The 14,624-nt window shown below is 31.1% G+C and overlaps 1 protein-coding gene across 1 annotated transcript; it reads left to right on the top strand.

Moving 5' to 3' along the window:
* The first annotated feature begins 12,914 nt into the window (after positions 1-12,914).
* Positions 12,915-13,304, top strand: LOC149539290 (uncharacterized). The gene has a single exon (XM_089802536.1). The coding sequence runs from the start codon at positions 12,915-12,917 to the stop codon at positions 13,302-13,304; it is 390 nt and encodes a 129-aa protein (XP_089658662.1).
* The last annotated feature ends 1,320 nt before the right edge of the window (positions 13,305-14,624 follow it).

Raw genomic sequence — 14,624 nt, 5'->3', positions numbered from 1 at the left:
AAAATAATAAGAGATAAATTAGGTACAAAAGTTATAATATATAGACAATTCAACACAACTAACAATTTCAATACCTTGCATATTTCAATCTTAGTCATTCATCTTTTTTGAAAATGTAATGGCTACACTTGAATCTTGAAGATCTATACAAATTAAATATAGAGATCAAAATTTTTACTACTACACTTTATTTGTCCACTATTATGTTGTAATCAATAAAATAATCGCATAAACCTTGATACATGCATGTTATGAAAGTTTGAATGACCTCATTTTGCATAATACTACAAATTTTCAATCTTCAATATTCGATTTTAAAGATATTTTATTTTTCATGACTATCATTGCATCTTTAATGATCTATTATTAAACATTTTACTACACTTGATTTCTACGATATTCCATTAATTTTCAATTAAAAAATTATATAAAACTTAAAACATACACGTACTACTACTTTGAATAATAGTACCCAATAATCTCTTTTTATTCAAAGAAAGAATTGATGGCTTGCAAGATACCACTTGTAACAAAACATAATATAATAGAGAACTCAATAATTATAAGCGAATACTTTTGATTTGAATCTACACTAGAAGACCAAACCAAATGATTTGCTAACAAGTCATTTTTAAGAATATTTAACAAACCCGTTAGACTAAGATGTGAGATGCTTATAAGAATGACCATAAGAAACTCATTTTATTAAAAACTAAGATTTGAAGGACAATATTGTACCATACTAGCAATACGAAAACACATGTAAGGTTATAATGCTAGAGACAAATACACACGAATTGAGTCAAAACCAAGCAAATTGCAGCCTACTAACGAGCTGATTACGCGATACTCCTCAGGTTTGGTCGCATACAAATTTAAATAAACCTTGAAACATGTTTATTGTTTGCTTTAGAAACAATTAAAATAACACGGGGAGGCAATTGGAATCTTGGAAATTAATTCAAACCCTAAAATGTTGCACCGATTGATTACAGTACAACTCATACCCATGAGCTCAAGATGATGGAGTTTTACATAATGCCGGATGCATCACAGACAAACGAGGATTTCAAATCTTGTATAATTCCTTATTTTTTTCATTTAGTTTTATCCGCTCTTTCCACGAAAGTTCATGTGATTGCTGCAATTTATCTCCTCATTTTGGATTGTAACAATTGCAGTATGGAATTTTATGTGTTTTGGTTATGTACTGTATATGTCAATTGATGAATCATTTTGGATTAATGAGCTCTAAAACAGTTGCAGTAAGAAATTTTATGTGTTTTGGTTATGTAATATAAATGTCATTTGATCAATAATCTGTATCGTGTTTCCAGTTTTGGTTTTATAATAATTGTCTTTCAATTATATATTTTATTTGTTATTTGACATCTAGTTTATGTATTAAGTTTATTAGTTCTTTTCTTTGACAAAAAGTATTGGAATCATTCAATTCAATTGATCAATAACTTATAGGATTTAAAAGATTAAAAGAAACTTCAAATGTTTATATCTTTTTCTAATTTTTCATTATTTCATAAATTTTATTTTTCATTCTTTCTATTGGACCATACTATTTTTGGTAGGGAGAAAATTCAATTTTCTACAACAAAAATATAAATATTTTCTAACAAGTTTATCATGCATTAACGAATGCATTAATTATAACTTTATCTTTTCCACATTTGTGACAAGTGGATTAACTTTTCAAGTTTTACATTGATGTTTATTTTTGTCATTTGTAAGAAAATACAAATATTTTCTAACTAGCTTATATACATATTCTATATATATAAAATAAGCCAAGAGATATCCTTTGAATATATATAAGCTAGTATTCTCGATGCAATGTGTTTAGCACAATAAATTCATTTGACATTAAAGCAATTTGTATCCTGTATATAGGATAAATAATTTAGAAATATCTTATTTTCATATAAGCTTTTTTAGATCTTCTGTAAACTTTTTAAAAATAAGATATTGAAAAATAATAAGTAATATATTTTTCTTTTACATATTTAGTAAAAGATTTTTTTTCTAATATTCGCATTAGAAAAAGAGAAAGTTTTTCACTACTTTAGAAACATCTTCAATTTCAATTTAAAAAGTAAGAAGTTTCTTTATCTATGTATCTTTCTTTATTAGTTCTAGCAACACAATTAAATGCAAGCAAACATCCTTCTTTATAGCTATATGGACAGATGGACAAACTATAAATTATTACTAATTCTTAAAATATAAATAAGCGTGACTTGTCAACTCATCATTCTACTAGCTCACCGTTTTATAAAACATTCAAGTAAACATAAAATTTTATTAAAACAATCAAATGTTTACATTGATGAATACTTCCATTGTAAAAAGCCTCTTGGCTTGATAAACGTTAAACTTTATTAAAATAACCAAATGTTTACATTGATGAATGCTTCCACTATAGAGAGTCTCTCAGCTTAACAAGTCTATCATGCATTAATGAATGCATTAATTACAACTTTACCTTTTCCACATTTGTGACATGTAGATTAACTTTTCAAAAAAATAACTATTTTTATCTTCCACCTCACAAATGAATGTGTAAACAATATTAATTATCACTATCTATTTTTCTAAATATAGAGTTAAATGTTTTATATTTTTTATTTTAAATATATTGATTAGTTTTATATTGCTATTTATTTTTGTCATTTGTAAAATGTTATTTATTTAAGTTTACACTATATATTTTACTGGCTACTATTTTACAATCTTATTCTAAGTTTTTTATACCATTTTACAGATTGCAAAATTAATACTACTCCTCAAACTAATTATATATTTTCGTAGTTTGAATTAAGTAATCAATAATTTATTTTTTAAAATCAAATATTTCAACTTATAACTAAATTAGTAGAAATGACTAATTCATTCATATAATATAATTTCTATTGTAATTTACATATTTTTAAAAATAATATAATTATTAATATTTTAAAATTCCCTTCAACTCTCCCTACCATTCTACCTTTAATTGTCCATATAATAACACATCATTCTCTTTTTTAGCTCTCTCTTCATAACCTTCCTTTCTACCTATAAATCTCCATTTTCCTTCATCTCCAATTATTGGTAGGAACTTTGACACATTGCATCTCTTGTTTGTAATATTTTTCTTTTAGTTATGTCTTATGTTTGCCACTTGATGGTCTAGCTCATGTATAGAGTCTTTAGAGTACTGTTCTTTATGTGCCTAGTTTAGTATAGTGAATTTTTTTTTTAATGATATTTAGTAGCTTATTATGCTCAATGAAAAAGAGTGCTCTTATGAATGAAACAAATAAGATTTCCTTATTGAAGATGCTTACAAAAGAAGAATCTATTAAAAGCTTTTAACCTAGGCATCCCAAATATAGTTTCAAATTAAATCCTTTACTAATAAGTCTTTTTAAATAATTTTTCAATAGAAACTAGCCACAACAAGATGTTTTATGCATATAGGCACACCCACATGATTAAAACATAGAATCAAATATATCCAATAAGAACCTTAATGGGTTGAAGACAAAATTACTTATTATTTGTTGAAGTTAATTATTATTTTTTGGTTAAACTTAAGTAGTCTAGAATCCAAACCCTCTCGAATGAGAAGCTCACATCTCATCCTTGTGTTGTAGGCTCTTGCCCGATATCTTTTGCACCATATTTAAGAATAGAAATCAAAATATATTACTAGATTGAGTGAAACTACACATTTGTAAATTCAAACTTAGATTTAAAAAATGGCCTTATAAAAGGAGCTTAAATTCTAAATACATTTTATAATATTAGAAAGATTAAGACACAAAAATAAAAAATATTATACTAGAGCCTAATATTTTTCTTTAGAATCCACTAAACATAAATTTTATTTTAAAAGGGCTAATAAAAATCTTCAATAGGTAGATTGTTAAGGGATTTTTATCAAGCTAATATAAATATGACATTATATACTATATGTAGTGCCTGCCCTCGTTTACATTTTTCTGGACACATTGTTGCTATCATGGCCAGACTCTATTAGACTAGTTTTGTGTTGATAATTAGTAGCATTGTTTTGAGACTATCAGATATTGTGCTATGGATTCAGTTGATATATGATGTGATTATTTAGATTCTACATTTCATATATGCATGATAATCATTACATTATTCTCAGTATTAATGATGATTGGTTAAATGGTTTATTATCACGTGTTTTCTTATGGATACTTACCCCATACTTGCATGTGTATGGTGTGTGTATTTGTTTCTTATGTATGGAATTTTTGATGTGGTTAAGGAAGGGAGTCGTAGTCACCTACTAGTCAAGATCTACACAATGCACCACTTCCTGCGATTACCTATTTAGCTTTGCATATATATATATATATATATATATATATATATATATATATATATATATATATATATATATATATATATATATATATATATATATATAGTATGTACATGCATAGATTTTATGCAGGTTGTAGGTACCGGGTATCGATTTCCCTAAATTGCCAAGATGAGCGTACCCTATTGCACTATCTCTATGGTAAGAGAGGGGAGATAAATTCTCATGTCCAAATTCTAAACCCTTAAACCATTTGTCCTTGAAAGGTAGGACAAGTATCCGAGATGTTTTACCTTTCGAATGTGTCAGATGACATAATTCATGATTTTAACCCTTTAGAATAATTTTGTATGGACTGTTCTATGATGGGTTTTCATATTTTATTTTGGTGGTCTTTGGAGAATATTTTATTAATCAAGTCTAAAATTAAAAGAATTAAATAATAATTTAATTATTTTTGGAAAAATAAATATAATATCATGATCTTTAGATATTTTGATTTAATTAATTAAATGGGATTTAATTGAAAAAAAGGAGTTGAATAAAAGAAATTAAAAAAATTAATAATAATAAAAATAATAAATAAATAATAATAGAAAAGATAAAAGAATTAAAATAAAAGTTATGAGTCTACCTAGGAGTAAACACACCTCTTGATTGCACATATGTCAACAACACAGGAGTTAGCGCACAAATTAAGCACATGGTGTCTACAACCTTGTGACTCATCTAGAAGGTTGGAAAAGACTCATGCTTAGTTGTCAACACCTTCTAGTTGTTTAGAGAAATTCTAAGTGCTTCCTGAGAGTTCTTTATATTCAGGCACTCCCAGAAGCTTGAGGAGCATGTTTGGAGGACCTGGGAATGTTGGAGAAGGAAGGAGCTTGCTTTGCAAATTCTAAGGAAGGAATTAGCATCAGTGTCGAGGTAGACACTTGTAAATTTTACAAATGATATTTCACTTCTGCACTTCCTATCTTCTTTGTGTCTTCTGAATGCTTTATGAGGATTTCATGTGTTGAAAATCTTGGTTATATGTATTCTTGTTATGGGTAGTTAAATTTTATATGGGAAAATCTCACATGCATAGATCTGAAGAATCTATGGGGCTAGGGTTTTTAGATGCATACAGACAACCTATTTGATGGATTAATGGGTAATTTTAGAGAACAATTATTTTTAAAAAAAATTCTTAACTTATAGAATTAGAAAGCCCTATTTGTTTAAAAATTATGTATATGTTCTCTTTTGAAATTATGCAAACACACACACACACACACACACACACACACACACACACATAGAGATATATATATACACACACACATATATACATACATACATACATACATATATGTGTGTTTATTATTAAAAATGCTGTAATACTTAGTAATAATCTGCGTGTATATATATATATGTATATATATGTATATGTATATCTATGTATATATATATATATATATATATATACATATATATATATATATATGTATATATATATACATATATATATATATATATATATATATATATATGTATATGTATATATATATATGTATGTATATACATATGTATATATATATCTATATATGTATATATATACATATATAGATATATATATATATACATATGTATATACATACATATATATCTATATATACATATATACGTATATACATATATATACATATACATATACATATACATACATACATACATACATACATACATACACACACACACACACACATACATACATGCATACATACATATTTGTTAAAACACTCATTAAATCGCAGCCAAAAAGTAATATTATTAAAATCTAAATTCGCAAATGGGAAAAACATATTAGAAGAACATTTTTTTTTTAAAATACAAAATAATTTAAAAGTGGGGGGGGGGGACGAAACCTGCGACCTGTACCGACTGCGGTCGCAGTGTACCTGCCATCGCAAGTACTATGATGATAGAGGTACTGTGTACTCGCTGATGTTGTAGGCCCTATGATTGCAAGGTTCTGTGTACTGTGACAGTGGATACATATATGTGAAATGTGTTTTGTGTTAAATTTTTTATTATATGTTATAAAAAACATTTTATGATATATATGAAATCGATTTTAATATTTTTATTTTTTTTATTTAATTAATATTATTAAATATTAATAAATTTTAAATATTATATATTTTATTATTAATAGTTATTAATTATTATATTTATTAATATTACATATTAATAATTAATAATTATTAAATGTTATATAAATTGTTAATGATATTTTATTTCATTTGATTATTAAGATATCAAATAAAGATGTAGTTATAATTAAACATTAGAATAAATTAGAATTAACTTAAGAGATATGGGGATGTTATATAAATGATTGATATTATAAAATTAGCTATTTGAAATGATAGACGATTTAAATAGATAATCCTTCTTAGAGTAATTTAGACGAAATTGATCGGTTGAAAGGTGGGAACGTTTATCAATATAGAGATTAAGTAAAACATTCTTAAAGCACTTTTGAAAACTATTTAAAAGAGTCATGGGAGGGGGTTAATACTTGATCTATCAAACAAATATATGAGTTAGAGAAAAAAAACGTATAAACATTCCCTCATTTGAAAACTGGAACCCCACACTTAATTCAATTATAAAATTTTAATGAACCCAAACTTGTGCTTGCATCTTGTGTTTTCTCTATGCTTCTTGTTTTGGGTTTTTGGGTTGACTAGTTGTTGACCAGTTATAGGACGTCTATGAGAGGCTCGGGGGTTATGATTGTGATGTCATGATGATGTCTTTTGATCTCGATCTTTTAAATTCAACCATGGTTATGTGATGGCATGCTAATTGATATTGTCTTTAGTCTACTTGTGTAAGCTGTGATATATGTAACCTTTTTATGAGTTATCGATCAGTTGTATTTGGATTACTTTCCAGTTACTTTGATGGAATTGAATTGTTTGTTTGATCTTGATGATGTCATGTTGTGACATACTTTGACTTGACCATTTTGGAGTCTTCGATTAGTATTATTTTGAGATACTTTTTGGTTGCTTGTTGAGAACCAATGAATATTGTCATTATCAGTGAAACCTTTAGTTGCCAATAGAGATCTTTTGTGGTCATGATTATCAATGGATGCTTTTAAGTTGCTGATGGAGATTTGATGTTCTTGTTGTGGATTATCTTTTGGTATTTTTTCAATTGCTTGTATAGGACTGAGGTGATTTTTTGATTTATGATTCCATAAGCTTAGGGTAGGTTATCTACTTGTAGTGTCGGGAAGTGGCTTGCAATGGGGGCCGGGGCCCTAAGAGGTTGCAAGGGTAACTCATTGTAAGTTGTTTTAATAAGTGAAAACATTACACCTAATACTGACTTAATGAACCTAATAAGATAATTGTTTGTTCTCACCCATGCCTTGAGTGCTAGTATAGACTAGGATGGGAGTAGAGAGAATGCTTGGTTGCGACCTTGCCTTTCGTAGTATGCCTCGTCTATATGAGAGGATACTAGTGGCTGCATAGGGATCACTAGGGGGTTGGGGTCTATTGGGAGACTACCAGGGTAACTCTAGCGTGATCCATGTGATGACACTTTCTTGCTTGCATAGTAGGTTTCCTACATGTCTTTATGTGCCTCTGAGATTAGATGTCAATTTGTGATTGGAACCTTTGAGTTAGTATACTTTTAGGATTCTTGGTCTTAGAGAGTATTTGTGCTATGTGATTTGATAACTTATTTGGGACTTGAGATTATCTCCTCAGCGTGGTGGGAGTGGACCATTTAGGTTCCACGCGATTGGGTGGTAGTGCTTTTTCACTCTTACCATTTGAGATCCGTTTGAGACACCGTGGCTGATGCATTCTTTGTTGGCATCTATCTTCATTCTATTCATGGATTATGATAGTGGACACGTATCCTTACATTGATGATTTGCATATGTTAGATGATGTTATCTTATGCTTTATCTTGCATGTTAGATTCTTTTCTGCATATGATGTAGTATGTTTTAGGAGTGACATTCCTCCTATGTTAATACCAATGATCTCTTCAGTGATTTGGGATGTTACGCACAGAGGGATGGCTAGGGCTCATGATGGTCTAATGATGCTATTTACGGTTGGGAGTAACCGTGTACTTCTTTAATTATTTTTGCGATAAATGGTTACCCCTTATGATGGATGTTTATATCTTCTATGATAATGTATCATGTATGACATGTGGTTTCATTTACCTTATTGCACTTGCATCATGGACTAGAATAAGAATGATGATGTACTTTATTTTCACATATGTATATTCTTTTAAGCCTTTCATACCCTGTGGCATGTACAGTGGATGATTGAGCATTCAGAGATGTAATGTATGATCGTTGAAATTTTCATTATTATTTAATGTGGATGTAGCATTAGATGGAATCATTAATAATTAATTTAGATGTGATTCAAGTTTAAGGTATCCTTAAAGAATGTAACCTGTTATGTATGTTTATGTTTACTTTCAGTTGAATGATGTTATTGCATTCGCTACTATGTTATGAATGGTTTTACTTTCATGTTTAAAAAAAAAAAAAAAATGCTACCAAACTTAGTGAAACTTTAGGTTAATTCTTTGGATCCCTTGGCGGGGCATTACATTTGGTATCAAAGCCCGAGTTTCTACATTGGGAACTCTAAGTATTTTGGAACAAAACTAGGAGTTTTGCAACCAAATCTCATTCCTTCATGGAAGTGGGACATCATCTCTATGGACTTCATAGTAGGATTTCCTATGACTGTTCTTCGTCATGATGCTATCATGGTCACCGTTGATCGGTTGACTAAAGTGGCACATTTTTCACCAATCAGGTCTTCCTACATGACAGCTTCTATAGCTAATGTCTTCATGCGTGAAATTGTGAGACTACATGGCATTCTTCAAAAGGTCATTTCTGATAGGGATCGTATATTCACATCCACATTATGGACATCGCTGTAGCATGAGCTTGAAGCACAATTGAATTTTAGTTCGGCATATCACCTAGAGATAGATGGTCAAACCTCTGGTGGATCAAGTTTTGGAAGATATGTTAAGGATGTATGTGATGGATAGGTAGACACATTGGGAGGACTATCTCTACCTAGTGGAGTTTGTTTACAACAACAGGTATCACAATTCTATTGGCATGGCACCATTCCAGGCTTTATATGGATGTCCTTGTCATACACCCTTGAGTTGGGATAGTCTTGAGGATTGTATCTTGTTGGGTCCTGAGATGTTTTGTGATATGGAGCAATAGGTAACTTGTGTATCCGTGAGTACTTGACTATGGCACATGATAGGCAGAAAAAGTATGCTGATGCACATAGGACAGATAAGCAGTTTGTTGTGGGAGATAAGGTATTCTTGAGAGTGCGTCCACAAAAGAGTTCCATCCGATACGGAAAGGGTTCAAAGCTAGCACCTCGCTTTGTGGGACCATTCGAGATTCTAGAGAGGATTGGCCTAGTTTCTTACCGCCTTGCTCTACTGCCCAGCCTAGCTCACATTCATGATATTTTTCATGTTTTAGTACTCAAACAATATATTCCTGATGTAGTACATGTTCTTGATTGGAATGCATTGCAGGTAGAGGATGGGCAGTTGGCTTTGGAGCCGGTACGTATTTTAGTGCAATGGGAGTTGACCCTCAAAGGTTGAACCATAGAGCAGGTAAGGGTCCAATGGGACCCTACTGATGATTCTTCAGCTACATGGGAGGATGTAGCTATATTAGGGGAGTTATATCCCTATTTGTTTGTAGGCTTCCAGGAGTAAGCCTAATCCAAGGGGGGTTGGATGTAGTGCCTTCTCTCATTTACATTTTTTTGGACACATTGTTGCTATCATGGCCGGACTCTGTTAGACTAGTTTTGTGTTGATAATTAGTAGCATTATTTGGAGACTATAAGGTATTGTGCTATGGATTCAATTGATATATGATGTGATTATTTAGATTCTACATTTCAAATATGCATGATGATTATTACATTATTCTCAGTATTAATGATGATTGGTTAAATGGTTTATTATCACATGTATTTTCTTATTGATACTTACCCCATACTTGCATGTGTATGGTGCGTGTGTTTGTTTCTTATGTATGGTGTTTCTGATGTGGTTAAGGAAGGGAGTCGTAGTCACCTGCTAGTTGGAATCTACACAATGCACCACTTCCTACCATTGTCTGTTTAGCTTAGCATATATATATATATATAGTATGTACATACATGGATTTTATGTAGGTTGCAGGTACCGGGTATCAACATTCTTAAATTGCCAGGATGAGCGTACCCTATTGCACTATCTCTATGGTAAGAGAGGGGAGATAAATTCTCAAGTTCAAATCCTAAACCTTTAAACGATTTGTCTTAGAAAGGTAGGACAAGTATCCGAGATTTTTTACCTTCCGAATGTGTTGGATGACATAATTCGTGATTTTAACCCTTTAGACTGATTTTGCATGGACTATTCTATGATGGGTTTTCATATTTTATTTTGGTGGTCTTTGGAGAATATTTTATTAATCAAGTCTAAAATTAAAAGAATTAATTAATAATTTAATTATTTTGAGAAAAATTAATATAATATCATGATCTTTAGATATTTTGATTTTAATTAATTAAATGGGAATTAATTGAGAAAAAAGAATTAAATAAAAGTAATTAAAAAAATTAATAATAAAAATAATAATAAAATAATAAATAAATAATAATAATAGAAAAGATAAAAGAATTAAAATAAAAGTTATGAGTCTACCTAGGAGTAAACACACCTCTTGATTGCACATATGTCAACAACACAGGAGTTAGCGCACAAATTAAGCACATGATGTCCATACTTTAGCTAGTCCATACTACAATTTGGTAGAAACCTCAAGAATAATCTAAATTTGCGTTTGCAATCCACCAAGAAACCTTCTTGTTTTCCCAAGCCCACACTCAGCTACTAGCTTTGCTCAACTTTGCTTCTCTCAGCTACTCTATCTTTTTCATGCCGAATGATAATGACTTTAGACTTCACAAGACTCTCTACTTATACCAAACTAAGCCACATATTAGCCTAGTAAGTCATATTAAATAAACACTCATATTAAATACACATTCAAGCCACAAGTCGCCCTGCAATAGAAATTAAATACATGAAATAACTAAACACTTAGGACAAGCCCAAGTTTGCAACCATAACTAACTCAAATGGCAACATGAAAGTATGCACCCTTAAGAATAGGTCCATGTGCAATCCAACTATCCAAATCCAAGAGCGCACATGTGAACTCCCTTAGATCAAATTTTATGGAAACAATCTCCAAAGTTTGTCAATAAATCAGGAACAAATGACCAATTTGGATGACTCTAACTCCAAGGCACTGACTCCAAACTCAATGTGCACTTAGGACAAGGTTGTCCAATATGTCTCAAACACATTCCCAATTCTGTGAAGTGTAACTCCATAAATCCAAGCTCGAAGCCCCTGCATACATGATTGCTAACTTCCCCAGGATGCTCCTACATCACATGTCAAACTATGTAGTTTTCTTGAGTCAATCTTGTTGACTTATATTTCACAAGCAAATGGTTAACAATAACTCCTCATTCATAAGAACAAATTGAACACTTAACACTCATTGCATCCTAATTATACTCACATAGGTGAAGCATCATTACTTCCTAGGGGTTTACCTATTCCAGTACTAGTCTAGCTCAAACAAGCTTAACCACGGATTTTTCTCCTAGGTTAAGGCCACTTTCTTTGTAATTCCATATGCCAAAATTTAACTAGTAAAAACTATTCATTAGAAAGCCCACTAACTGCATCAATTGAAAACTAGAATTTTTTTTTAAGAGCAATTCAAAATGTGATATTGCTATCAAGATTCAACGAATCAAACTCATTGACTCATTCTCACTACTCACTTATTATTAGGTGATTAATTAAACAGCGAAACCTTTGGATTGTCCATTTCAGGGACAATAACGGTGCCACAAGGTTGAGGCAATTGGAATCATAGCGGTTAATTAAAATCCTAGTTTGCTTGATCGATCGACAACAGTACAGCTCATACACAGCTCAATGTGTTGTAATTTTACAGACAATGTCTGCTACACCTCAAACAAATCAGCGTTTAGAACGTGACATAAGAAATGTTGGACTCTACTGCTAATATTGATGATGTGTGAAATATTATCACTTTGATCAGAAACATTACTACAACATAATCTGTTTACCGACAAACATAACTGTAATATTAAATGTTTTCCCAGAGATTTAAATAGGTTGCCTACGCGACAAATAATAAGGGCAACCTGTCTTCCTCAGAATAGCGGAATCTTTTGCATGTGATGACTGTTCCCTTTGAATGAAACAAATGAGATTTCTTTATTAAAGTTTCTTTCAACACACAAGACTTTATGTATTGTTTGGAGTCACATATATATATTAGTCTACCGATTCCATTCCTAGAGTGCTACGCCTGCAAGTGATTTCATTATCTAGAGAGGTTCATCGTAGGTTTTTTTCAACTTTTGATAATATGGGAATCTGCGTATCTGTTCATTGTAATGATGTCTATGAACCCACTACCAATGTTATTTTGATGGAGGGGGGAATTGAGAAATTCTCAGATCTAGTCAAAGTTGAACAGATATTGAAAAATAATCCGGGTCATTTTGTTTGCAGCTCTGATGGTCTTTACATTGGTAAATTTATATCTGAGCTTCTTCCTCAGCAAGAGTTGCAGCTCGGACAGTTGTATTTTGTTCTTCCTCGAAAGAAATTAGAGTTTGTTTTGTGTGAGAAGGACATGGCTTCTCTTCTTTTCAAGGCCAACAATGCAACATCACAAATTTCCTCTTCCAAAAATGGAGGAAGGGTGCATCCACTGTTTCACATGGATGCTCATAATTCTGCTGAAGAGGAGTAGGAGTGTTCATCACCATCATCGCCTCCTTCTTCTTCTCTGTGTTGTGTTAATGGAGACCGATCAGGTAGAAAACAGTGGAAATCAAAGCTTGAAACCATTGAGGAAGGTGTCTGATCCGGTTTGAAGATTTTTAATTTTTTTAATGTAACAATTAAATGTACAATGGATACAGATATAATCAGTTTTTAATCTGAAAATATAATTCATAGGCAATGAAATGTCCAATGGAGTTCATTCCAATCATGTGTGATTTCTTCTTATATTGTGAAAATATGCAATCTTCTTCTTTTAATCTCTAGATGTAGTCTCAATCCAAATGTATTAAGGTCCCGTTTGGTTGGAGAAGATGAATTTTTGACATAGGTTATCTTATAACCAGGTTTTCGAAAATCTGGTTTTGTGGTTTGGAAATTCAATGGTCCGTTTGGTTGACACGGAAGATGAATATATTGTGGACCCCACAATATTATTAAAAAAACTGTCATAAAATTCAAAACTTGGTTTTAATTTCGAATTCCACCTTTTTACTGGAAGAAACTTCTTCCAATTTTTGACCAAAATTGAAAGATGAAATTGAAAACCGGGTTATAATTTTAACCAACCAAACAACAATTTTTTTTTGCAAAACCTGATTTTGCCTCTGATAACCCGATTTTGGCCCTCATCTTCCAGCAACCAAACGGAGCCTAAAGGCAATAAGTAATACTAGGAATCATAGAGGAAAGTAAACAAATAAGTGTGTCTTTGCTTGTATTTAAATCAGTACGGAGCCCTCAGAAAAATCTAATTTTACAGCTGTCTCGACCGGGCAATGGAATAAGAAAAATATCAAATCGCGTCAAATCGTCTGGTACTGTACTAAATAAATAAATAAAACTTTTACTGAGGCGCATTCTTATCGGTTTACATCCCCACTATTGTGGCAACATGTGGGTCAAGGATTCTACCTTATCTAACATAAATTTGGGCGGCCTTAAACATGGCAGGCTGAGGTATGACTAGCCGTGGCCCCATTTACAAATGTCTTTCGATTCTTCTTTATAATTTATGTTTCCCCTACTTCTCGAGGCAGTCCTTATTTGTGAGACTTCCAAATAATAACTTTGAGACGGCTTGTCACATGTGATTTCTTTAAAAAAACTATTAATTCAAATTAATCAATAGAATATCATTTTCTTATTTGTATAATAATTTTGTGGTGTATAGTAATATTGCTATCACCATTTAATTGTGCAGTTTTTGAATCAAACTCATTGACTCATATTTCATGAGAAGTAATTCACAAGGATTCGTTTCTCATGAGAATGGATGGAACACTTA

Source organism: Cupressus sempervirens, chromosome 9 (assembly GCF_028749045.1).
Source record: "Cupressus sempervirens isolate cs-2001-9-10 chromosome 9, ASM2874904v1, whole genome shotgun sequence".
Taxonomy (NCBI): Eukaryota; Viridiplantae; Streptophyta; class Pinopsida; order Cupressales; family Cupressaceae; genus Cupressus; species Cupressus sempervirens.
The sequence above is the reverse complement of the archived record's forward strand: the minus strand, read 5'-3'. Positions and strand labels throughout refer to the sequence as shown.